This window comes from Coregonus lavaretus, assembly GCF_964263955.1.
Source record: "Coregonus lavaretus genome assembly, chromosome: 4".
NCBI lineage: Eukaryota > Metazoa > Chordata > Actinopteri > Salmoniformes > Salmonidae > Coregonus > Coregonus lavaretus.
The window spans coordinates 29454489-29480890 of record NC_139991.1 but is presented as its reverse complement, the minus strand read 5'-3'; the positions used below and the strand labels follow the sequence as shown (position 1 = coordinate 29480890).

The 26402-nt window shown below is 45.8% G+C and overlaps 1 protein-coding gene across 2 annotated transcripts in view; it reads left to right on the top strand.

Moving 5' to 3' along the window:
- The window catches only part of LOC311127569 (ADP-ribosylation factor-like protein 15), an 82347-nt gene extending 61775 nt beyond the window's left edge, over positions 1-20572 (top strand). For both annotated transcript variants that reach the window (XM_084159386.1, XM_084159385.1), the window contains exon 5: positions 17932-20572. In XM_084159386.1, coding sequence (XP_084015512.1) covers positions 17932-18084 — 153 coding nt within the window. In that variant the 3' untranslated portion in view covers positions 18085-20572. The remainder of the gene's footprint in view (positions 1-17931) is intronic.
- The last annotated feature ends 5830 nt before the right edge of the window (positions 20573-26402 follow it).

Genomic DNA, 26402 nt, shown 5'->3' with positions numbered 1-26402 from the left:
TCTTGGGGTTGTACTCATCCTTCTTCTTCCTCCAAACACGGCGAGTGGAGTTTAGACCAAAAAGCTCAATTTTTGTCTCATCAGACCACATGACCTTCTCCCATTCCTCCTCTGGATCATCCAGATGGTCATTGGCAAACTTCAGACAGGCCTGGTCATGCGCTGGCTTGAGCAGGGGGACCTTGTGTGCGCTGCAGGATTTTAAACCATGACGGCGTAGTGTGTTACTAATGGTTTTCTTTGAGACTGTGGTCCCAGCTCTCTTCAGGTCATTGACCAGGTCCTGCTGTGTAGTTCTGGGCTGATCCCTCACCTTCCTCATGATCATTGATGCCCCAAGAGGTGAGATCTTGCATGGAGCCCCAGACCGAGGGTGATTGACCGTCATCTTGAACTTCTTCCATTTTCTAATAATTGCGCCAACAGTTGTTGCCTTCTCACCAAGCTGCTTGCCTATTGTCCTGTAGCCCTTCCCAGCCTTGTGCAGGTCTACAATTTTATCCCTGATGTCCTTACACAGCTCTCTGGTCTTGGCCATTGTGGAGAGGTTGGAGTCTGTTTGATTGAGTGTGAGGACAGCTGTCTTTTATACAGGTAACAAGTTCAAACAGGTGCAGTTAATACAGGTAATGAGTGGAGAACAGGAGGGCTTCTTAAAGAAAAACTAACAGGTCTGTGAGAGCCGGAATTCTTACTGGTTGGTAGGTGATCAAAATACTTACAGTGGGGAAAAAAAGTATTTAGTCAGCCACCAATTGTGCAAGTTCTCCCACTTAAAAAGATGAGAGAGGCCTGTAATTTTCATCATAGGTGCACGTCAACTATGACAGACAAATTGAGAAAAAATATTTCAGAAAATCACATTGTAGGATTTGTAAAGAATTTATTTACAAATTATGTTGGAAAATAAGTATTTGGTCACCTACAAACAAGCAAGATTTCTGGCTCTCACAGACCTGTAACTTCTTCTTTAAGAGGCTCCTCTGTCCTCCACTCGTTACCTGTATTAATGGCACCTGTTTGAACTTGTTATCAGCATAAAAGACACCTGTCCACAACCTCAAACAGTCACATTCCAAACTCCACTATGGCCAAGACCAAAGAGCTGTCAAAGGACACCAGAAACAAAATTGTAGACCTGCACCAGGCTGGGAAGACTGAATCTGCAATAGGTAAGCAGCTTGGTTTGAAGAAATCAACTGTGGGAGCAATTATTAGGAAATGGAAGACATACAAGACCACTGATAATCTCCCTCGATCTGGGGCTCCACGCAAGATCTCACCCCGTGGGGTCAAAATGATCACAAGAACGGTGAGCAAAAATCCCAGAACCACACGGGGGGACCTAGTGAATGACCTGCAGAGAGCTGGGACAAAAGTAACAAAGTCTACCATCAGTAACACACTACGCCGCCAGGGACTCAAATCCTGCAGTGCAAGACGTGTCCCCCTGCTTAAGCCAGTACATGTCCAGGCCCGTCTGAAGTTTGCTAGAGTGCATTTGGATGATCCAGAAGAGGATTGGGAGAATGTCAGATGAAACCAAAATATAACTTTTTGGTAAAAACTCAACTCGTCGTGTTTGGAGGACAAAGAATGCTGAGTTGCATCCAAAGAACACCATACCTACTGTGAAGCATGGGGGTGGAAACATCATGCTTTGGGGCTGTTTTTCTGCAAAGGGACCAGGACGACTGATCCGTGTAAAGGAAAGAATGAATGGGGCCATGTATCATGAGATTTTGAGTGAAAACCTCCTTCCATCAGCAAGGGCATTGAAGATTAAACGTGGCTGGGTCTTTCAGCATGACAATGATCCCAAACACACCGCCCGGGCAACGAAGGAGTGGCTTCGTAAGAAGCATTTCAAGGTCCTGGAGTGGCCTAGCCAGTCTCCAGATCTCAACCCCATAGAAAATCTTTGGAGGGAGTTGAAAGTCTGTGTTGCCCAGCGACAGCCCCAAAACATCACTGCTCTAGAGGAGTTCTGCATGGAGGACTGGGCCAAAATACCAGCAACAGTGTGTGAAAACCTTGTGAAGAGTTACAGAAAACGTTTGACCTGTGTCATTGCCAACAAAGGGTATATAACAAAGTATTGAGAAACTTTTGTTATTGACCAAATACTTATTTTCCACCATAATTTGCAAATAAATTCATAAAAAATCCTACAATGTGATTTTCTGGATATTTTTTTCTCATTTTGTCTGTCATAGTTGACGTGTACCTATGATGAAAATGACAGGCCTCTCTCATCTTTTTAAGTGGGAGAACTTGCACAATTGGTGGCTGACTAAATACTTTTTTTCCCCACTGTATGTCATGCAATAAAATGCAAATGAATTACTTAAAAATCATACAATGTGATTTTCTGGATTTTTGTTTTAGATTCCGTCTCTCTCAGTTGAAGTGTACCTATGATAAAAATTACAGACCTCTACAAGCTTTGTAAGTAGGAAAACCTGCAAAATCGGCAGTGTATCAAATACTTGTTCTCCCCACTGTATTCTTGTGTATTTTATTCCTCTTGTGTTACAATTTTTCTTTGTATTACTTTTTTACTCCGCAATGTTGGAAACGGCTCATAAGCAAGCATTACACGGTAAAGTCTACACCCGTTACATGTGACAAATACAATTTGATTTGACCTGTCAAATCTTTTCCAATCAGTGCAAATGACGATAAGGAGACAAGAAGAGGAATACACTGTAGACTATTGAGATGGAGCCCAGGTCTAAGAGGACTGACGGGAAGGCCTAAGCTAAGGGATGGAGACTGGAAAGAAATGAGGAGAGCCACTGTAATTTTAATACCATACAGACAATTGAACACAGAAAATCTGTGCTGTGTTTACAGTGTGCAACACCATGAAGATGTGTAGGGAAGGGATGACACACAAATGGGAAGTTAATGTAAATCATTCACTGTGATACAGTTCATTGTACAGTATATTCAAGAATGATGAGTTTTGCAGTGTGAGTTTCACAATGGCCACAGATGCATCTATATTGCAGATAAAGGAGGTACGGTATCACAGCTAACAGAGCCACTTGGAGAACCACTTTCTTGTGAATGTTTGGGTGAAGGACACAACAAAAGCAAGTTTTTTTTAGGAGGATCAACAAAGAAATCTATAATATTTTTAATATGGAAAAGTTGTGTGTGATTGAGTCTGTTTGAGAGTGTTGGTGACTGAGGGCAGCTGGTTTTACCATCAACTAAAATATAGCACTTTGAAACTGAGCAAATTCACATGAAAATGCTTTAAGGGAATGGCATACATTAGTAACTCAGTTGAATCCTTCCATGACTCAAAACTCAAGCCTTTTAATGAAAAATGTCACAGCGTTCTCTCATACTTTGTTGGAATTTTCATTTGATATTACGACAGATAAGAAACAAATATGATATGCCACAACATTTGTTCCAGTCTGCACCACGGGTGGTAGGCGTAGGTAGGTATTTGACTCAGAAGGAAAATAATTTGGGTCTGGAATCAACCTGCTCTTGTTTCCTCCTGAATCTCAAGTGGAATGTTCTGGATTCTGGATTCCAGTGGGCCAACAACACTGTGGAGGGAGGCAGACAGGGGTTCAAATACTATTTGAAATCGTTCAGATACTTTGAGTGTTTTCTTTAGCCTGCTTGGAGTCACTGGTAGGCGGGTTTGGCGTTTTTGGGACTTTTCTATTACAGCAGGCAAGCTCAATCGAGCACAGCAAAAGTATTTAAAATTATGTTTAATAGTGCTTGAACTCCGGTCTAGAGGGAGGGCCCAGCCAGAGCCTGTGGAGTCTGTTGGAATCTGTGTTTGTGTCCTTGTTTGTCCCTGTGTTCAGCAACTCCGACAGACAGCACGCCCTCCGCTCTCCACTCCGACCACAACGGGCCCGTTTGTTTTGTGCAGAGGGATGGGAATTCACTCAGGCGACGTTGGCATCGACGCCTAATATGGGTGCCAAGGCCGGTGTCTGATCAGCAGGAGGAACACCAAACCCCACACACCAAACCACAGCAACAACCCACGTCCTCCCTCCCTCCTCTGTCTGTCAGTATCCCCCCTCATCCTTCTCCTATGACACTTCCTACTGTCGGGAAGAACCACCATGGATGGTAATGCCGCAGGAAGCACACACAGGAACAGTGACACCCCTTTCTCTGTCTGAAGCACAAGACAACAAGGCAAGGCAACATGTCTTGGCAGTCCCTCGTAGCTCTAGGTAAAACGTATGCTGATGTTTTGTGGTAAGAAAGAGTATCACCTTGCCGCCTCCTCAACGTACTGCTGTGTGTGGGTGTGTACTGTGTGTGTCTGTCTGTGTGCATGCATTCCCCCCATGCACATCATGAGCACACATGCACAGTTGGTGAGTAAACCTCTGTGCTCTTATCCTCATTATAAAACAAAGGCTTTTGCTCTTTGATTATTGATGTGCGGTGCCCTTAAGCCTCCACTCTCTCCATAACTAACCCCCGTGGCAGCTGAAACTCTACCCAGCCCAGGCTTGACTATCTGGGGTAATTTACTGCCCCCCCCCCCCCCCCCCCGTCTCCCGTCTCCCCCTGTCTGGGGAGGCTGCCCTCCCTCTGTGCAGTAATGGGGGTCAATGCCTTTCCTTTAAAATAATCTGCTGGGGTCTCACCCCTCCTCCCCCATCTCCCTTCCTCCTGTCCCTGATCTGGCTGGCTGGTAATTTAGAATAATAATAGAATTACCTCGGCTTGAGAGACTAGACAGAGCATCCCTACCCAGCATCTGCACCTAATAGAGTTATGACTGACTGATAGAGACGGATGCCTAGGAAACCCACAACACATGGGGCCGCTAGTAGAGGAAGACCTCGTCCAGATAATAATCTATCTAGGGACCTTCTGGTGTGTTCTCTGTCCCTAGGCGCTCGTACCTGGAAGTGTAGCATAACAGAGATACTCGTATTCCCTTTGAACGTAAAACTGTTGCAGGTGAGTGATTACTTGTAAAGATAGAGCATGATCCGATCAACGTAGGTGTAAAGGCACTGCCCAAAGTGAATAGTACCCATACTTGAGATGTAAAGAGAGAGAGAGAGAAAGAAAGTGGAGAGAGAGGAAGAAAAGAGCGAGAGCGTTCAGGCTCGATCATTTAGACAATTATTTTTTGGGGAGGCTGGACATTTTCTTTCCTCTTATTGAAAGATGTGTTTGAGAGGCGGCAGACAAAGGCCATGTTGTGTGTCTCACAGACAGACAGAGGCAGGACTGTGACAGTGGCATGTCCTGGGGTGTGTTACGTTCTGTCTGCCCTGAGAGAGGGAAAGAGAGAGAGAGAGGGGGGAGAAGAAGAGGGAAAAAGAGAGGTTAAGGGAGAGGATTCCAGACGCCATTGTGTGGCGCTCCCATTCTGGGAGAAAGGTCGCCGCGCCTGTTGGTCACACAGAGAGGGGCTGTCTGGACTGGCCAGGTCCACGCACGCACACAGCCTGAACCCACTGGCTCCTTTTGTTGCTGTCCCCAACGCCACCTGTGTCACATCTACCTTGGCATTGTAGCAGCTAGTACTGTCTAGACTGCTGCTGTCCCACGGGCTGGACGTGTGTGTGTGTGAGACATATGCCTTTACAGACATACACACACATTACGTATAGGTCTTCACTATATTTACAGTATGCATTCATGCATACAGTACCCGTCAGAAGTTTAGACATACCTACTCATTCAAGGGTTTTTCTTTATTTTTTACTATTTTCTGCATTGTAGAATAATAGTGAAGACATCTATGAAATAACACATATGGAAGCATGTTGTAACCAAAAAAGTGTTAAACATATTTGAGATTCTTCAAAGTAGCCATCCTTTGCCTTGATGACAGCTTTGCACACTCTTGGCATTCTCTCCACCAGCTTCACCTCGAATGCTTTTCCAACAGTCTTGAAGGATTTCCCATATATACTGAGCACTTGTTAGCTGCTTTTCCTTCACTCTGCGGTCCAACTCATCCCAAACCATCTCAATTGGGTTGAGGTCAGGTGATTGTGGAGGCCAGGTCATCTGATGCAGCACTCCATCACTCTCCTTCTTGGTCAATTAGCCCCTACACAGCCTGGAGGTGTGTTGGGTCATTGTCCTGTTGAAAACCAAATGATAGTCTCACAAAGCGCTAACCAGATGGGATGGCGTATCGCTGCAGAATGCTGTGGTAGCCATGCTGAATTCTAAATAAATCACAGACCGTGTCACCAGCAAAGCACCCCCACACAATCACACCTCCTCCTCCATGCTTCACGGTGGGAACCCCACATACGGAGATCATCCGTTCACCTACTCTGCGGCGATTGGAACCAACAATCTCAAATTTGGACTCATCAGACCAAAAGACAGATTTCCATCGGTCTAATGTCCATTGCTCGTGTTTTTTTGGCCCAAGCAAGTCTCTTCTTCTTATTGGTGTCCTTTAGTAGTGGTTTATTTGCAGCAATTCGACCATGAAGGCCTGATTCACACAGTCTCCTCTGAACAGTTGATGTTGAGATGTGTCTGTTACTTGAACTCATTTATTTGGGCTGCAATTTCTGAGGCAGGTAACTTTAATGAACTTATCCTTTGCAGCAGAGGTAACTCTGGTTCTTCCTTTCCTGTGGCGGTCCTCATGAGAGCCAGTTTCATCATAGCGCTTGATGGTTTTTGCGACTGCACTTGAAGAAACTTTCAAAGTTCTCAATGTTCTGAATTGACTGACCTTCATGTCTTAAAGTAATGATGGACTGTCATTTCTCTTTGCTTACTTGAGCTGTTCTTGTCATAATATGGACTTGATCTTTTACCAAATAGGGCTATCTTCTGTATACCACCCTTACCTTGTCACAACACAACTGATTGGCTCAAACGCATTAAGAAGGAAAGAAATTCCACAAATTAACTTTTAACAAGGCACACCTGTTAATTGAAATGCATTTCAGGTGACTACCTCATGAGCTGGTTGACAGCATGCCAAGAGTGTGCAAAGCTGTCATCAAGGCAAAGGCTGGCTACTTTGAAGAATCTCAAATATAAAATATATTTTGATTTGTTTGACACTTTCTTTTTGCTTACTACATGATTCCATATGTGTTATTTCGTAGTTTTGATTTCTTCACTATTATTCTACAATGTAGAAAATAGTAAAAATAAAGAAAAACCCTTGAATGAGTAGGTGTGTCCAAACATTTGACTGGTACTGTATATGTGGATTCATGGCTGATTTGTATACATCTCGTCATCATGTCTCCGAGAATTATACAGGCATTCAAACCAACATCATGCATAATATTTCCTCCCACCAGGCTTAATGTACGCCTACGTATTGCATACAGCCACTCAAACCAACAGCATCCTGCATACCCACATTAGGCTAAGTGTAAACTTCACCTATTGCAGACAGACAGTCCAGTTCAACATTCTTTACCCACGATGCTCGAGTAACAGGAACAACACGGGCCCTCTGTCCCTCGACCCTGTCTTCACCGGCCAGACAGCCCCAGATCCAGACAGCCTGCTGACATCTATCTCACTACGCCGTGTGTGTGTGTGTGTGTGTGTGTGTGTGTGTGTGTGTGTGTGTGTGTGTGTGTGTGTGTGTGTGTGTGTGTGTGCGCGTGTGTGCGTGCGTGCGCGCCTGTCTGGCCAGATCCCATTTGGCCAGAGCATGCAGACTAATCACATTAACTACTAGCTAGACTTCTTTTCATGGCAGTAGAGTAGACAACTTTCACCAATAGGTATTTTTAACCAATTAGATTTCCAGGTCTGAGTGGGAAGTCTGGTTTTGTGACTGGGTGCACGGCATTGTGTGTGTGTGTGTGTGTGTGTGTGTGTGTGCATGGATGGATGAATGGAACATGTACATTTATTAATGTGTGTGTGTGTGCCTGCGCATATGACGTGTGCGTGTAGCTTATATCGATTTAGTAATTTATTAGGATCCCCATTAGCTAATGCTAAAGCTGCAGCTACTCTTCCTGGGATCCACATAAAACATGACATAATACATAACATTAATAGACAAGTACATCACAAGGATAGAACTACATGCGTTTATAATTGAGGTCTGTAGTAGCTCCTGTGTTCCCAGGGGCCTCTCTGTCTGATGGCCAACCCTGGAGGGAGTGTGTTGCTGTAGCATGTATTAGATGGGAGCCTCAACCTCCTCTGCTCCAAGATGTGTGTCTAACTGTACTAGATTGTGTCCCAAATGGCTCTGGTCAAAAGCATTTCATTATATAGGGAATAGGATACCGTTTGGTACACAACCCTAGACTGTGGCCCCCGACCGATGGAGGCTACTGCCACACCCCAATGTGTTTCAGTTGTTCTGGCCCTCTGGCGCTGAAGCCTCTGAGGGACCAGCCAGCCGGACCCAGTCTATTACACTGTGTGTGAGTTATGGACTACCTACTCCAGCCCCAGCCATCCACTCCACTCAGCAGCCAGAACTCACACACCAGCCTTACATAATGGAGTGGCGTCACTAGTCATGACGTTAGTTTGAGAAAAAAAATGTATGCACTCACTAACTGTAAAGTCGCTCTGGATAAGAGCGTCTGCTAAATGACTAAAATGTAAAATGTTAATGTAAATGAATGATGGCACCAGATGGGGCCTTTTATCTCAGGTGGGCTTTATGTTGGCCACTGTTACTCACGGGGCTCACGGGCTATCACAGCCTCTCAACCCCACTCACACATAACATCTCACTTTAGACTCAGACTGCATTCCAAATGGCACACTATGTAGCACACTACTTTTGACCAGGGCCCATAGGGGACCATGTAGTGCACTATATAGGGAATAGGGTGACATTTGGGACAGACCCTCAATCTGCCATTTTGAAAGAGACTGAGACTGAAGGAATGAGAGAGGAAAAGAGTAAAGTGCTCCTCGGACGTTTCCTGTTATGCAAACTGTTCATCTACAGTATTTACATTAGATTTGACATGGTTCATAAGTCATGTATAAAAGCAGCGTTATATCTAGGCATGTGTAGGTACTAGTACATAGTACCTACGTACGTAGGCGACCTAGGTTAATTCATCCAGGCCTTGTTCCCAGTGCTCTGTGAAAACTGTTATGCAAAATGTATGTATATGTCATTTGATTTAAATGGTGCATAAGTAATGTATAAGAAGCTCAATGTACATACAGAACAAGTTACACACAGGCCTTGTTAGAATATTAGTGTGCTTCTCTGCTGTTTTAAAATGTGAATCAGGTCTTGGCTCAGCGTTGGTTACTGAGCTACCTCATGGAGAATGTTTTACCGCTGAGGAATCCCCAATGCTTGGCCCTCTACTGCTCCAACATGAAATATTATTCCCTCCACTGCTGTGGGGAAATAGCAGGGACGATCCCAAGGCTTGTTTGTGGAGGTTACAGGTCTTACAGGAGGTTTGGTTTGGAACGGTCCGGATTTTCACATATTTTAAACAAAACTGGAGCTACCTCGGTCTGAAATATGAGAGGTACGTCAGACCATCAGAATTGAATCTCACTTTTCAGATCGAGCTGTGTTGTTGGAGGGCTGAAGTTCTTTTTCTGAGATGTTTTCATACAGTATTACGGATTTAAATGATTTTCCTGGTTATATTTCCCCTAATCAATGAGATATTGAGTCAAATATTGCATGTTACTGTGGCTGTCATCAGCCTCCACTTAATATGAACGGTCCTGGAAAGGTCTCCCATGACTATGAAAGTTATGTAGAATGTAAGCCATTAAAAAGGTTTACCTCTATCAATTGTGTGTGTGAGTGCGTAAATCCCCTTCAGGTTGATTGGTAGATTTCAGAGTATCTTGGTGTTAAAGTATTGGGTCACCTGTCAATCAATGGGTTGTTTTCTTTGTGAAGCCTTGTGTATATTTCTCAATGTATGGATGAATAGATGGATGGACAGAGGGGGGTAAGGGAGGAAGGGAAGGAGGGAGACCTGTGAGGGCTGGAGTCTGGGGCCCTCTCCTTTCCACTGATACTGCTGAAGACATGGCATGTTGCCAGCTCCCCAGCCCAGCTCCCCAGTCCAGCTCCAGCCTCAGGACCAGATGTTTGCTGTCAGCCCGTTCAGGCGGCTCGTAGTCGTAGCCCCCTGTAAAATTGAGTTACTGTAAATCTACCAGGGGTGTTTTGCTGCCTCCTCCACATCCCCTCAAGGCCTGTTGGGAAACAGGTCTCTTGTTTAGAGGGAGGCCCCTGTTTCTACTCAAGGGGTTATACAGGAGTCACTCAGCAGCACCCTATGGTACCAATACACAGACTCTGTCAAAGTGTTTGAGGTCAAATCCTTGATTCCTCCAGTCCTTGATTCCTCAATTCCTCACCTCCCTCTCAAGACGCATTGGAGGAAAGGCTTAAACAGATCTATAGCCTCCACTCTAAGCATTATAGTTAAACAGGAAGTCAGTCAGCACCCTGTTTCATACCTATACCTATACCCATATAAAACCTACAGTACTCTCTGAGCAGAACAGGAAGTGACTGGTTCTACTAGCTACTTCAGGGTCATGTTTAGTAGGGCACAATTATAATGGCGCCGGAGGAGATGGCTCCCATTTTACAGCCCCATAACCAATTGTGCTATTATGTGTGTTTTTTCGCGTTATTTGTAATTTATTCTGTACATAATGTTTCTGCCACCATCTCTTATGACCAAAAATAGCTTCTGGAGATCAGGACAGCGATTACTCACCTCGGATTGGACAACGTTTTTTGATTCAATGAGTCGGACGCAAAGGATATTCTACAGACACCTGACAAGGCCCAAATCCCTGTCATTCGCATGAGAAAGAGACAGAGATATCGTGGACGTAGGTCGGGGTGCCTTGTAAGGATCCGACGGCGAGCGAGTAATCTGCCTCTACCATCAGTCCTATTAGCCAACGTACAATCATTGGAAAACAAAATAGACGACCTACGATCACGGATATCCTACCAACAGGACATTAAAAACTGTAATATCTTATGTTTCACCGAGTCGTGGCTGAACGACGAAATGGATAACGTACAGCTGGCGGGATATACGTTACATCGGCAGGATAGAACGGCTGACTCCGGTACGACAAGGGGTGGCGGTCTGTGTATATTTGTAAACAACAGCTGGTGCACGAAATCTAATATTAAGGAAGTCTTCGAGATTTTGCTCGCCTGAGGTAGAGTATCTTATGATAAGCTGTAGACCACACTATTTACCAAGAGATCTATATTTTTCGTAGCTGTCTATTTACCACCACAAACCGATGCTGGCACTAAGACATTTAGCATTTTAGTCATTTAGCAGACGCTCTTATCCAGAGCGACTTACAGTTAGTGAGTGCATACATTTTTCATACTGGCCCGCCATGGGAATCGAACCCACAACCCTGGCGTTGCAAGCGCCATGCTCTACCAACTGAGCTACACGGGGCCAGACTGCACTCAATGAGCCGTATAAGGCCATAAGCAAACAGGAAAACGCTCATCCAGAGGCAGCGCTCCTAGTGGCCGGGGACTTTAATGCAGGGAAACTTAAATCCGTTCTACCGCATTTCTACCAGCATGTTAAATGTGCAACCAGAGGGGAAAATAACTCTGGACCTCCTTTACTTCACACACAGAGACACGTACAAAGCTCTCCCTCGCCTTCCATTTGCCAAATCTGACCATAATTCTATCCTCCTGCTTATAAGCAAAAACTAAAGCAGGAAGCACCAGTGACTTGGTTAATAAAGAAGTGGTCAGATGACGCAGATGCTAAGTTACAGGACTGTTTTGCTAGCACAGACTGGAATATGTTCCGGGATTCTTCTGATGGCATTGAGGAGTACACCACATCAGTATCAGTCACTGGTTCATCAATAAGTGCATCGATGACGTCGTCCCCACAGTGACCGTACATACCCCAACCAGAAGCCATGGATTACAGGCAACATCAACACTGAGCTAAAGGGTAGCTTTCAATGAGCGGGACTCTAACCCTGACGCTTATAAGAAATCCCGCTATGCCCTCCGATGAACCATCAAACAGGCAAAGAGTCAATACAGGACTAAGATTGAATCGTACTACACCGGCTCCGACGCTCGTCGGATGTGGCAGGGCGTGCAAACTATTACAGACTACAAAGGGAAGCACAGCCGCGAGCTGCCCAGTGACACAAGCCTACCAGACGAGCTAAATCACTTCTATGCTCGCTTCGAGGCAAGCAACACTGAAGCATGCATGAGAGCATCAGCTGTTCCGGATTACTATGTGATCACGCTCTCCGTAGCCGATGTAAGTAAGACTTTTAAGCAGGTCAACATTCACAAGGCCGCAGGGCTAGACGGATTACCAGGACACGTACTCCGAGCATGCACTGACCAACTGGCAAGTGTCTTCACTGACATTTTCAACATGTCGCTGACTGAGTCTGTAATACCAACATGTTTCAAGCAGACCACCATAGTCCCTGTGCCCAAGAACACTAAGGTAACCTGCCTAAATGACTACCGACCCGTAGCACTCACGTCTGTAGCCATGAAGGCTGGTCATGGCTCACATCAACACCATTATCCCAGAAACCCTAGACCCACTCCAATTTGCATACCGCCCCAACAGATCCACAGATGATGCAATCTCTATTGCACTCCACACTGCCCTTTCCCACCTGGACAAGAGGAACACCTACATGAGAATGCTATTCATTGACTACAGCTCAGTGTTCAACACCATAGTGCCCTCAAAGCTCATCACTAAGCTAAGGACCCTGAGACTAAACACCTCCCTCTGCAACTGGATCTTGGACTTCCTGACGGTCCGCCCCCAGATGGCAAGGGTATGTAACAACACATCTGCCACGCTGATCCTCAACACGGGGGCCCCTCAGGGGTGCGTGCTCAGTCCCCTCCTGTACTCCCTGTTCACCCATGACTGCATTGCCAGGCACGACTCCAACACTATCATTAAGTTAGACAGCTGCAACATCGAGAGCATCCTGACTAGTTGCATCACTGCCTGGTATGGCAACTGCTCGGCCTCCGACCGCAAGGCACTACAGAGGGTAGTGCGTACGGCCCAGTACATCACTGGGGCCAAGCATCCTGCCATCCAGGACCTCTATATCAGACGGTGTCAGAGGAAGGCCCTAAAAATTGTCAAATACTCCAGCCACCCTAGTCATAGACTTCTCTCTGCTACCGCATGGCAAGCGGTACCGGAGCGCCAAGTCTAGGTACAAAAGGTTTCTTAACAGCTTCTACCCCCAAGCCATAAGACTCCTGAAGAGCTAATCATGCATTGTCCCCCCTCTCCACCCCACCCCACCCCCTCTTTTACGCTGCTGCTACTCTCTGTTTATTATCTATGCATAGTCACTAACTCTACCCACATGTAATTACCTCGACTAACCTGTGCCCCCGCACATTGCCTCTGTACCGGTACCCCCTGTATATAGCCTCCCTACTGTTATTTTATTTTACTACTGCTCTTTAATTCTTTTTTATTTAAATTTTTCACTCATCTATTTTTTACTTCTTAAAACTGCATTGTTGGTTAAGGGCTTGTATGTAATCATTTGACTGTAAAGCCTACACCTGTTGTATTCGGCGCATGTGGCAAATAACATTTGATTTGATTTGACAAGGAAAAAGAAAACAAGCGTTTCTTATGGAACAGCTTTAGGTAATACCTTCCTGTTTCAAAACATTTTGTATACTGGACATGACCCTGTTGTCTTCCAGATGCAGGTCTGGATTTGAGCAGTTGTGAACTGTCACCACGGGAGGAACAATCATGTTTTGGAAGAGTTTAGTTTCTCTTTCCTCAAATTAACTCTTACCCCTTTGATCATTATGTTTAAAGCACATGGCCCTTCCTTTGGCTAACACTGTCTTACTGTGGATTCAGCTCCCAGCCTCACACCGTTTTTAATCAGACTTGATCTTGATCCGATTTTTTATCTTGACAGCCCTGAAAAATGATGCTTTGAGCAGGTTGGTCTGGAGCTGTATGACATATAGGTCACACCACCACGGACCGTAGAGTCAAACCTTCAACCATAGAAATAGAGTGAATAGAACAGGAGTCCCCATTCAAGTCAATGATGGCATAATGGGTGGACTGGCAGACATTGTGAGTATTCCCATTGGAGCAAAGCAGGAAGTAAAAGCAGGAAGTGTACCCATCAATCTGTGCTGTGATTTGTTGAATCAACTCAACTGACATGACAAAAAATACATTCCATTGCATGAGCCACATCAGTTAGCAAAATGTTAATGAACATTCTACAGTACCATTGTAATCCAGCATCAGTTGCTGGAACATTCTACATTACCATGGAAATTATTGCATCACAATTCGAGGCAGCCATTGTGAGTGTACCAATGAGTTTACCAGTCAAATTACCAGGGTTAGAGGTTCCAAGCCCGTTCTAATCATTCTATTTCTATGCCTTCAACCCTTTATCTGCTGCTCACACTGAATGACCCTCCCACATCTACTTCATCTTATTAGCCTCGCAACCTCTACTTGTCGTGTGTTAGCTAGCTCAGCCTACATGTAAGTCAGGCTAAGCGAAGCTACCAGCTTTCCCATCATCATGACCCTGTTGAGACGTCCATCAGAGAGAAACTCATGTACCTGACAGGTAACTTCGTCCACAGGCTAATTGAGCACATCGATTGTCTGGTGCACAAGAATACCTGATAGGTAATCCCAGTCTGGGAAGGGAAACCCTCTGATTTTACTGATTTGTCCCACCAATGTCTCTCCCCCAGCTTGTTAGCAAAGTCTTGCGTTAGCTAGCTCAGCCTACATGTAGGCTAAATTGGGCCAAGTGAGGCTACCAGCTTGCCCATCATGACCCCGTTGAGATGTCCAGCAGAGATAGACTAGGAATGGACATGTTTCTGCTGTGTCAGCCTCTTCCACAAGACAGTGGATTGTTGTACTGTATCAGTCTAGCCAGGCTAGCCACGAACCTCTAACCTCTCCTTCTTCATAGACTTGTTGCTTTCTCCATGTTTAATTTCATCAACATTCATCCCACTGTTACACACCACACACACACACAAACAGAGTACACACACAAAAAGGAAAACAATAGACAAAAGCTGTGGTGCCTTCCAAGCCTGTTCCTGCTATCTCTCTCTCTCTCTCTCTCTCTCTGCCTCTCTCTCTCTCTCTCTCTCTGCCTCTCTCTCTCTCTCTCTCTCTCTGCCTCTCTCTCTCTCTCTCTCTCTGCCTCTCTCTCTCTCTCTCTCTCTGCCTCTCTCTCTCTCTCTCTCTCTCTGCCTCTCTCTCTCTCTCTCTGCCTCTCTCTCTCTCTCTCTCCTCTCTCTCTCTCTCTCTCTCTCTCTCTCTCTCTCTCTCTCTCTCTCTCTCTCTCTCTCTCTCTCTCTCTCTCTCTCTCTCTCTCTCTCTCTCTCTCTCTCTCTCTCTCTCTCTCTCTCTGCCTCTCTCTCTCTCTCTCTCTCTCTCTCTGCCTCTCTCTCTCTCTCTCTCTGCCTCTCTCTCTCTCTGCCTCTCTCTCTCTCTCTCTCTCTCTGCCTCTCTCTCTCTCTCTCTCTGCCTCTCTGCCTCTCTCTCTGCCTCTCTGCCTCTCTCGCTCTCTCTGCCTCTCTCTCTCTATGCCTCTCTCTCTCTCTCTATGCCTCTCTCGCTCTCTCTGCCTCTCTCTCTCTCTCTGCCTCTCTCGCTCTCTCTCTGCCTCTCTCGCTCTCTCTCTGCCTCTCTCTCTCTCTCTGCCTCTCTCTCTCTCTCTGCCTCTCTCTCTCTCTCTCTCCCTGCCTCTCTCTCTCTCTATGCCTCTCTCTCTCTCTCTCTGCCTCTCTCTCTCTCTATGCATCTCTCTCTCTCTATGCCTCTCTCTCTCTATGCCTCTCTCTCTCTCTCTCTCTCTCTCTCTCTCTCTCTCTCTCTCTCTCTGCCTATCTCTCTATGCCCCTCTCTCTGCCTCTCTCTCTCTCTCTATGCCTCTCTCTCTGCCTCTCTCTTTCTCTCTGCCTCTCGCTCTCTCTCTGCCTCTCTCTCTCTCTCTCTCTCTCTCTGCCTCTCTCTCTCTCTCTCTCTTGGAGGAGGGAGGATTGTGTAATTTCATAGCAGCGAGCGATGAAGTCCCAGACAGGGAAATCTTAATCAGCATTCTTGGCATGCTATGGGAGCTTTGGCTCAAAGGATGTTTTGTTTGATTATTTATTTATTCTCTTTCTTTCTGCTCTGAAAGAAAAAGGCAAGGGCAGCTCCAGCTTTTTACAGCCTGTCAGTGCAGATTCTAGTCTCTCTTGTTCCTGTCGGTTTGGCCATCAGTGCGGTGTGGTGTCCTAGGGTATCCTATGATATCCTCCCTAGTCCTATTCTCTAAATGGGTTTGAACATGATATCTCCCCCCTCCTCAGTCTGCACAGAGAAGAGGATGTTGTCCCCACTGACTGGCACTGACAGACACACAGGCACACACAGCCAAACACTGGACTCTCCTCTTTAAACACAGATGGACAGAATCTGTTGGAAAAGTTAACTGTTAAGACTCTGTTTACTCAAATTGGTTTGTTTTATTTATTTGACCTCATTTCCTATTCCATTTATCCAAGTGCTGAGTCATGTTCTTTAGTGCACACCGTAGCAAAACATTTTGCCATGAAAAAATTAAAACAAGCATTTAGTACCTCCTCGTTTCACTCCGTTTCTAAGTGTTTTCTTGCCCTACATACCACGACCCTGCTATAGCATCCACTATCCAGACCAGTAGTATTCCGAATGTGAAAGATTACTCCTCTGAGTCCTGACCTGACACTCGGGGGGCTTTGCCAGGTATTTATTCTTGGCCGGTGTGGGGTCAAAGGTCAAGGTTCTCCAGACACCACTCTGCTCTCTCAGATCATTATTACCCGGAGAGGGCAACAAGTAGCATTCTGTCACCACGCTGTCTGATGGCCAGGAGACCAGCATGGCCTTACATCACCCTGGTAGTAAACCCTCACTGAAACTGTCTGATGCCCTACTTATGGCTCTAGAAATAGAACTAGTAGAATGGAAAAGCCCCTCATTCTATTTATATGGTTATGGCCTGGCTGGCTTCGCCTCATCCCCCCCGGTAGGAAACCACCACAGAGACTGACCGCTATGGCCTTAGGCCTGCTGGCCCATATATAAGTGGTCCTGTGTGGCTCCCATATATTACTGGGATGCCTGGTACCAAGTAGTAAATCTTCACAGAAACTGTCTGCTATGATGGCTTGACCACCTATCAATGTGAGTCAGTGTTAGCAGAAGTTGGAGGTTTTTATAGTGAGAGAATTGTGGCAGTGTTTTTGTCTTTTTCAACATTTTGATATAGCTGGACACTGTTCTTTTTTTCAAAATTGTGTGTACTAAAGCTCAACTAGGAGTTCGTAGAAATCACAAGGGTAACCTTTCTCCCATTTGATTCAGGATTGACTGGTATTGTTGTGCTCTCATGCAGACTTCCAACATGGGACCTGCTTCCATGGTTGGACGTAGTTGTATTGCTTCATTTCTTTAGACACTCTTTGTACAACTTTGGCCTAGTTTGTGGTCTCCACTTGGCTCTTGTTAGATGGAATGCAAGTGTTGGCAGATATTGGTGTAATTACATAGGAATGAAAACTATTTAGACAAAATCAGTTATCTTATACTATGCCGTACACCCACGCATCAAGAAGGAAATACCAAATGAGATAACGTTACAGATATTTATTCACTGTTGTGTTTTTCAAAGTGTCCAAACTGCTGAGCTCTCAATCTCTCTCTCTCGCTCTCAATCTCTCTCTCTCTCTCGCTCGCTCTCTCTCTGTTGGTTTCTCTCTCACTCCCCCCCCCCCCCCCCCCCCCCTCTCTCTGTTGGTTTCTGTCTCTCCCCCTATCTCTCTCTCACTCTGTCTTGTTGATATGTGACTTGAAATGATGGTGTTAAAACTCTGTCTCTCTCCTTCTCTGTCTGTTTCTCTGTTAGATAAAGAAGTATTTTGAGCTGGAGCCCCTGGCCCGAGGGAAGAGCTGGATTCTAGAGGGCAGCTCAGTGGACAACATAGATGCCGTGAAGCAGAGCTTCACTCAGCTTATTGAGCTGCTGGAGGACAAGGACCAAGACACAGGCAGGATATGAGCCGGAACGTGCACATCTACTAGGAACTACTAATCCCACAGGAACTACAGACTCCACATGATGTGCACATCTACTAGGAACTACTAATTCCACAGGAACTACAGACTCCACATGACCTGCACATCTACAGGGAACTATAAATCCCATAGGACCTGCTGAGTACATGAACTACAATCCCCATAGGTCCTGCACATCTACTGGTTACTACAAAACCAACAGGTCCCACAAGACCTGCTGAGCTACAGAGACTACAAATCCCACAGATCTCACAGGACGTGCTGAGCCACAAGAACTACAAACCCCACAGGTCCTGTTAAACCATAAGAACTTTAAACCCCACATGGGTCTACAGTCGGACCCCACAGGAGCTACATCACAGCTACAAAGGCCATGGAATGGCAAACCACAATGGTGGAATCTGATCCCAGAGGAGTAATAGAACATGCCACCGAGAATCTATGGGCCTCCAGGGCTTTCATGGTAAGAGGAGGAAAAGACTACTACAGCTTTCAAGCTGTAGAGACCTAGTGGACTCCCTGAAAAAGGACATTTCAAGCTGTAGAGACCTAGTGGAATCCCTGAAAAAGGACATTTCAAGCTGTAGAGACCTAGTGGACTCCCTGAAAAAGGGCATTTCAAGCTGTAGAGACCTAGTGGACTCCCTGAAAAATGACATTTCAAGCTGTAGAGACCTAGTGGACTCCCTGAAAAAGGACATTTCAAGCTGTAGAGACCTAGTGGACTCCCTGAAAAATTACATTTCAAGCTGTAGAGACCTAGTGGACTCCCTGGAAAATGACATTTCATGTTGGAAATGCATTGCCTCCACTCAAAATACATATCCCTATTTTTAAGACATACAGAACATCAGTTTGCCACTATCTGTAATGTGTTATTATAATTATTGTTATTCACTCATAATTATTATTGTCCATTCAATAACTGATAGTTGCACATTGCTACTAGACTGTCTGTAGTATGTGAACACGTTTGCGTGGCATTTAGAATCTCTGGAATTTCAATCAAACTTTATTTATATAGCACATTTCTTACAAAGAATGCATTTCAAAGTGCTTAACAAATAAAATAACTAAAGGTGAGAGATAAAAACACTATGTTTTCTATACAAATATACACTGAGTGCACAAAACATTAGAAACACCTGCTCTTTCCATGACATAGACTGACCAAGTGAATCTAGGTGAAAGCTATGATCCCTTATTGATGTCACCTGTTAAATCCACTTCAATCAGTGTAGATGAAGGAGAGGAGACAGGTTAAATAATTATTTTAAAGCCTTGAGAAAATTGAGACATGGATTGTGAATGTGTGCCATTCAGAGGTGAATGGGCAAGACAAAATATTTAAGTGCCTTTGAACTGGGTATGGTAGTAGGTGCCAGGCGCACCGATTTGTGTCAAGAACTGCAACGCTGCTGGGTTTTTCACACTCAACAGTTTCCTGTGTGTATCAAGAATGATCCACCACCCAAAGGACATCCAGACAACTTGACACAACTGTAGGAAGCATAGGACAGCATCCCTGTGGAACGCTTTCAACACCTTGTAGAGTCCATGCACCAACGAATTGAGGCTGTTCTGAGGGCAAAAGGGGGTGTTCCCAATATTTTGTACACTCAGTGTATCATGCTGAATAGTGATTTGTCCCACAACACTTTTGTCTGTAACAAATGTTTTTACTTCAAGGCCTTAATGTGTTTTAAAGCCAAACTTTTTATAAGTGTCTTCACAAACAAGTGTTGGTTAGATTTTCGCTCAACTCCACAACATCAATTTGTAGGACACAGATAGAGGTTTGAATTGAAAGCTTTCTCTCACTGTTTTCACTGAAATACATATTGTGTAGAATTTACTTTAATGTTATGTTTAAGTATTTGAGTAGTTGTGTGTTTCGTGTACAGTGATGATGTTGGCACTTTTGAATGTAAGAAACACTCCTGTACCTGAGCATGTCAGTCAGTGTGAACACCTAATGTTGTCAATCATCTGAGACTGCTGTCCCCTTCTGATGATGTCATATGTTTGGTTGCCCCGCCCCCCTGACCCTTTGAGATGACCCACCTGGTTTCTGTGGTTACCAGACTGTCCATGTGCCACAGGTGTATCTCAGAGTACTAGATCTGGGATATGTTTAGTCTTTTTAGAGAGAAGTATACCAATACCTGAACATATTGTTGTATTTACAGTAATGTATCTATCAAATGTTTATACCCTGATAGCCAAACACTTCAAGCTGCCTTTTTTCTAATTCATTTATATCTATATCAAGATCAATTTGTACATTTGTTACAGATGGGTTTGTTATAATCTGCAAGGGCAGGCACATCTCTGTGTTTATACTGGAAGAAGAAATTGACATTTAGCAGTTTGCTTTAGTGGCTTCGAGTCTATTCTGAAGGTCTACTGTGTATATACGTAATTTATGCATAATTCCACTTGGCTAATGGACAATAAAGGCTAAAAAATGACATTTGTGTTCACTCCATCAATTCTTTCATTGTGTCAGGTTGCTAGGATACCTTAAATGACCTTATCAAGAATCAGAGCCATATAAAGAGATATGGCCCTGTCAAGAACTATCTAATACTGTATTTCAGACCCTCTTTTGAATGATGTACTGTACTATGGCTGCATTTTCCCAGATAAAAAAAGTAAAGATCGTAAGAAAGATCTTCAAATTTCAAAGATGAGTAGTCTAATTTCATCAATTATATTTTGTCACCAGATAATTTGTTGTTGTGTCTTTCTTTGAGCCCTGAAACGTAAAGGAAAATGTGCAGTGGTTACTGCTTATGGCTATCCATTGATGTTGATGATGACGTATCACTGTAAAATGGAGCACCCCAATTCACCCCAGACCTCGAGGAATTTGACATTTACACTACGTTAACATGGAACTTAAACATGAATCATTCTTCTAGAGTTATTAATAGGATGTTTTTCATATTATTCTCTCGATCAGATTTAGTTTGACATTTGAAAAAGCCTGATTTGTTATTATTCTGTTGCATTTATTTCTTCCCCTGGACTAGACTGAGCCTCTCGTGAGTAGGAACAAGGAATCCCTCTCCTTGCAGCCTGCTACACTGAGGCCACAAACCCTCTCCCTGCAACCTGCTACACTGAGGCCACAAACCCTCTCCTTGCAGCCTGCTACACTGAGGCCACAAACCCTCTCCTTGCAGCCTGCTACACTGAGGCCACAATCCCTCTCCTTGCAGCCTGCTACACTGAGGCCACAAACCCTCTCCCTGCAACCTGCTACACTGAGGCCACAAACCTTCTCCCTGCAGCCTGCTACACTGAGGCCACAAACCTCCTTGCAGCCTGCTACACTGAGGCCACAAACCCTCTCCTTGCAGCCTGCTACACGGAGGCCACAAACCCTCTCCATGCAGCCTGCTACACTGAGGCCACAAACCCTCTCCCTGCAACCTGCTACACTGAGGCCACAAACCCTCTCCCTGCAACCTGCTACACTGAGGCCACAATCCCTCTCCTTGCAACCTGCTACACTGAGGCCACAAACCTTCTCCTTGCAGCCTGCTACACTGAGGCCACAAACCTTCTCCCTGCAGCCTGCTACACTGAGGCCACAAACCCTCTCCATGCAGCCTGCTACACTGAGGCCACACACCCTCTCCATGCAGCCTGCTACACTGAGGCCACAAACCCTCTCCCTGCAACCTGCTACACTGAGGCCACAAACCTTCTCCCTGCAGCCTGCTACACTGAGGCCACAAACCCTCTCCCTGCAGCCTGCTACACTGAGGCCACAAACCTTCTCCTTGCAGCCTGCTACACTGAGGCCACAAACCTTCTCCTTGCAGCCTGCTACACTGAGGCCACAAACCCTCTCCCTGCAGCCTGCTACACTGAGGCCACAAACCTTATCCTTGCAGCATGCTACACTGAGGCCACAAACCTACTCCTTGCAGCCTGCTACACTGAGGCCACAAACCTTCTCCCTGCAGCCTGCTACACTGAGGCCACAAACCCACTCCTTGCAGCCTGCTACACTAAGGCCACAAATCCTCTCCATGCAGCCTGCTACACTGAGGCCACAAACCCTCTCCATGCAGCCTGCTACACTGAGGCCACAAACCCTCTCCCTGCAACCTGCTACACTGAGGCCACAAACCCTCTCCTTGCAGCCTGCTACACTGAGGCCACAAACCTTCTCCTTGCAGCCTGCTACACTGAGGCCACAAACCCTTTCCCTGCATCCTGCTACACTGAGGCCACAAACCTACTCCTTGCAGCCTGCTACACTGAGGCCACAGACCTTCTCCCTGCAGCCTGCTACACTGAGGCCACAATCCCTCTCCTTGCAGCCTGCTACACTGAGGCCACAAACCCTCTCCATGCAGCCTGCTACACTGAGGCCACAAACCCTCTCCATGCAGCCTGCTACACTGAGGCCACACACCCTCTCCATGCAGCCTGCTACACTGAGGCCACAAACCCTCTCCCTGCAACCTGCTACACTGAGGCCACAAACCTTCTCCCTGCAGCCTGCTACACTGAGGCCACAAACCCTCTCCCTGCAGCCTGCTACACTGAGGCCACAAACCTTCTCCTTGCAGCCTGCTACACTGAGGCCACAAACCTTCTCCTTGCAGCCTGCTACACTGAGGCCACAAACCCTCTCCCTGCAGCCTGCTACACTGAGGCCACAAACCTTATCCTTGCAGCATGCTACACTGAGGCCACAAACCTACTCCTTGCAGCCTGCTACACTGAGGCCACAAACCTTCTCCCTGCAGCCTGCTACACTGAGGCCACAAACCCACTCCTTGCAGCCTGCTACACTAAGGCCACAAATCCTCTCCATGCAGCCTGCTACACTGAGGCCACAAACCCTCTCCATGCAGCCTGCTACACTGAGGCCACAAACCCTCTCCCTGCAACCTGCTACACTGAGGCCACAAACCCTCTCCTTGCAGCCTGCTACACTGAGGTCACAAACCTTCTCCTTGCAGCCTGCTACACTGAGGCCACAAACCCTTTCCCTGCATCCTGCTACACTGAGGCCACAAACCTACTCCTTGCAGCCTGCTACACTGAGGCCACAGACCTTCTCCCTGCAGCCTGCTACACTGAGGCCACAATCCCTCTCCTTGCAGCCTGCTACACTGAGGCCACAAACCCTCTCCATGCAGCCTGCTACACAGAGGCCACAAACCCTCTCCCTGCAGCCTGCTACACTTAGAGCCATAAGCAAGAGGAACTGCTCATTGTATTTCCCTAAGTGGTGGTGACTCATTCAGTACAGTTTACGGTCAGGGCTTACCCCAAGTCTGTGTGCGTGCATGCGTGTGTGTTGTGTACAGTGATGAGTCATACAGTAGTACAGTATACAGTCAGGGCTTACCCCAAACAAACATCTCTTAATTGTCCTGGAATTCAGACCAAAGAACATAAAAAGATAGAGACAACATATCCAAATAAGGACTTCCTGACAGAAAACTACCCAGTGACGTCAACATGGTATTCACTAGGCACGAAACTGAAGAAAATATGACGAAACTGTTAGGTACTATCTGAACTTCTGAACTCTATCCAATAAGAAACACTCATTTTAGTTTTCTGTTGCACAGCGGTTTGCAACATTTTGCTACTATGAGCCCTATGAATATGACCCATGTTTGTCAAGTTAAACAATGACATGGTACATGTAATAGGGACTTCTGACTAAAATCGAACCCCTGTGACGTCTTGTCTGGCACGAGATATACAGTGTGCTCCGCAATTATTGACACCGTTGATAAAGATGAACAAAAATAACTGTATAAAATAAATAAATAAAATACTAAGCTATATTGAATGCTAAGAAAAATTGGGAAATTATATTATTTTATACTAATATAATTGCTCGGAGAAAGAGATTATGTTTAACAAATAATACATTTCTTCTCAAAAAGGTAGGGGTACAAATTATTGACACCCCTGTTTTCAACACCTTTCAATACCTCACCCTATGAGGATAATGGCACTGAGACTTTTTCTCAAATGTTTTATGAGATTGGAGAACACATTAGGAGAGATCTTAGACCATTCCTCCATACAGAATCCTTACAGATCCTTGATATCCTTCATCTGCGTTTATGGACTGCAGTCTTCAATTCAAACCACAGGTTTTGCACGGGTTTCAAGTCCGGAGACTGAGTTGACCATTGCAAAATGTAGATTATTTGGCCAATTGATGTGTGCTTGGGGTTAATGTATTGTTGGAAGATCCATCTTAGGCCAAGTTTCAGCCTCCTGGCAGAGGCAACCAGGTTTTTGACTAAAATGTCCTGGGTACTGGGTAAAGTTCATGATGCTATTGAGTGTTGACCTTAACAAGGATCCCAGGACGAGTGGAAGTAACATTGTGCCCATAACATTTTACATTAGGTATGGGGTTATTTTCTGCTTATGCATGATCATTTCCCACCACTGGTTTGCGTGGCCAAAAAGCTATATTTTCATGCCAACACCTGGAGTTTTTTAAACAGTATTGGTTGTTAGATTGGAACCAATGCTCTGATCAGATGACATGAAAATAGAGCTCTTTGGCCACGTAAACCAGTTGTGGGTTTGGCGTCGAAATTAGAATACATAAGCAAAAAAGAGCCCAATATCTACTATAAAATACGGTGGTGCATCTTATTTTGCTTCCCCTGGTCATGGGGCCCTTGTTAAGGTCAACGGCATCATGAACTTTACCCAGTACCAGGACATTTTAGCCAAAAACCTGGTTGCCTCTGCTAGGAGGCTGAAACTTGGTCACAAGTAGATCTTCCAGCAAGACAATAACTCCAAGCTCACATTAAAACCTACAAAGAAATGGTTAATTGGCCACAAAATCAACATTTGGCAATGGCCATCTAAGTCTCCGGACTTGAAACCCATTAAAAATCTGTTTTTTGAATTGAAGAGGGAAAGTCCATACAGAATCCTTCCAGATCCTTGATATCCTTCATCTGCATTTATGGGCTGCTGTCTTCAATTCAAACCACAGGTTTTGCACGGGTTTCCTCACCTCGGTCATCAACTCATCCTTGACCGCTGGCTATGTCCCTTCCGTCTTCAAGAGAGCGAGAGTTGCACCCCTTCTCAAAAAACCTACACTCGATCCCTCCGATGTCAACAACTACAGACCAGTATCCCTTCTTTCTTTTCTCTCCAAAACTCTTGAGCGTGCCGTCTTTAGCCAGCTCTCTTGCTATCTCTCTCAGAATTACCTTCTTGATCCAAACCAGTCAGGTTTCAAGACTGGTCATTCAACTGAGACTGCTCTTCTCTGTGTCACGGAGGCTCTCCGCACTGCTAAAGCTAACTCTCTCTCCTCTGCTCTCGTCCTTCTAGACCTATCTGCTGCCTTTGATACTGTGAACCATCAGATCCTCCTCTCCACCCTCTCCGAGTTGGCCATCTCCGGCGCGGCTCACTCTTGGATTGCGTCCTACCTGACACGTCGCTCCTACCAGGTGGCGTGGCGAGAATCTGTCTCCGCACCACGTGCTCTCACCACTGGTGTCCCCCAGGGATCAGTTCTAGGCCCTCTCCTATTCTCGCTATACACCAAGTCACTTGGCTCTGTCATATCCTCACATGGCCTCTCCTATCATTGCTACGCAGACGACACACAATTAATCTTCTCCTTTCCCCCTTCTGATAACCAGGTGGCGAATCGCATCTCTGCATGTCTGGCAGACATATCAGTGTGGATGACGGATCACCACCTCAAGCTGAACCTCGGCCAGACGGAGCTGCTCTTCCTCCCGGGGAAGGACTGCCCGTTCCATGATCTCGCCATCACGGTTGACAACTCCGTTGTGTCCTCCTCCCAGAGTGCAAAGAGCCTTGGCGTGACCCTGGACAACACCCTGTCGTTCTCCGCTAACATCAATGCGGTGACCCGATCCTGTAGGTTCATGCTCTACATCATTCGCAGAGTACAACCCTGCCTTACACAGGAAGGGGCACAGGTCCTAATCCAGGCACTTGTTATCTCCCGTCTGGATTACTGCAACTCGCTGTTGGCTGGGCTCCCTGCCTGTGCCATTAAACCCCTACAACTCATCCAGAATGCCGCAGCCCGTCTGGTGTTCAACCTTCCCAAGTTCTCTCACGTCACCCCGCTCCTCCGCACACTCCACTGGCTTCCAGTTGAAGCTCGCATCTGCTACAAGACCATGGTGCTTGCCTTGAGGGGTGCAGCCTAGCTGTGAGGGGAACAGCACCTCCGTACCTTCAGGCTCTGATCAGTCCCTACACCCAAACGAGGGCATTGCGTTCATCCACCTCAGG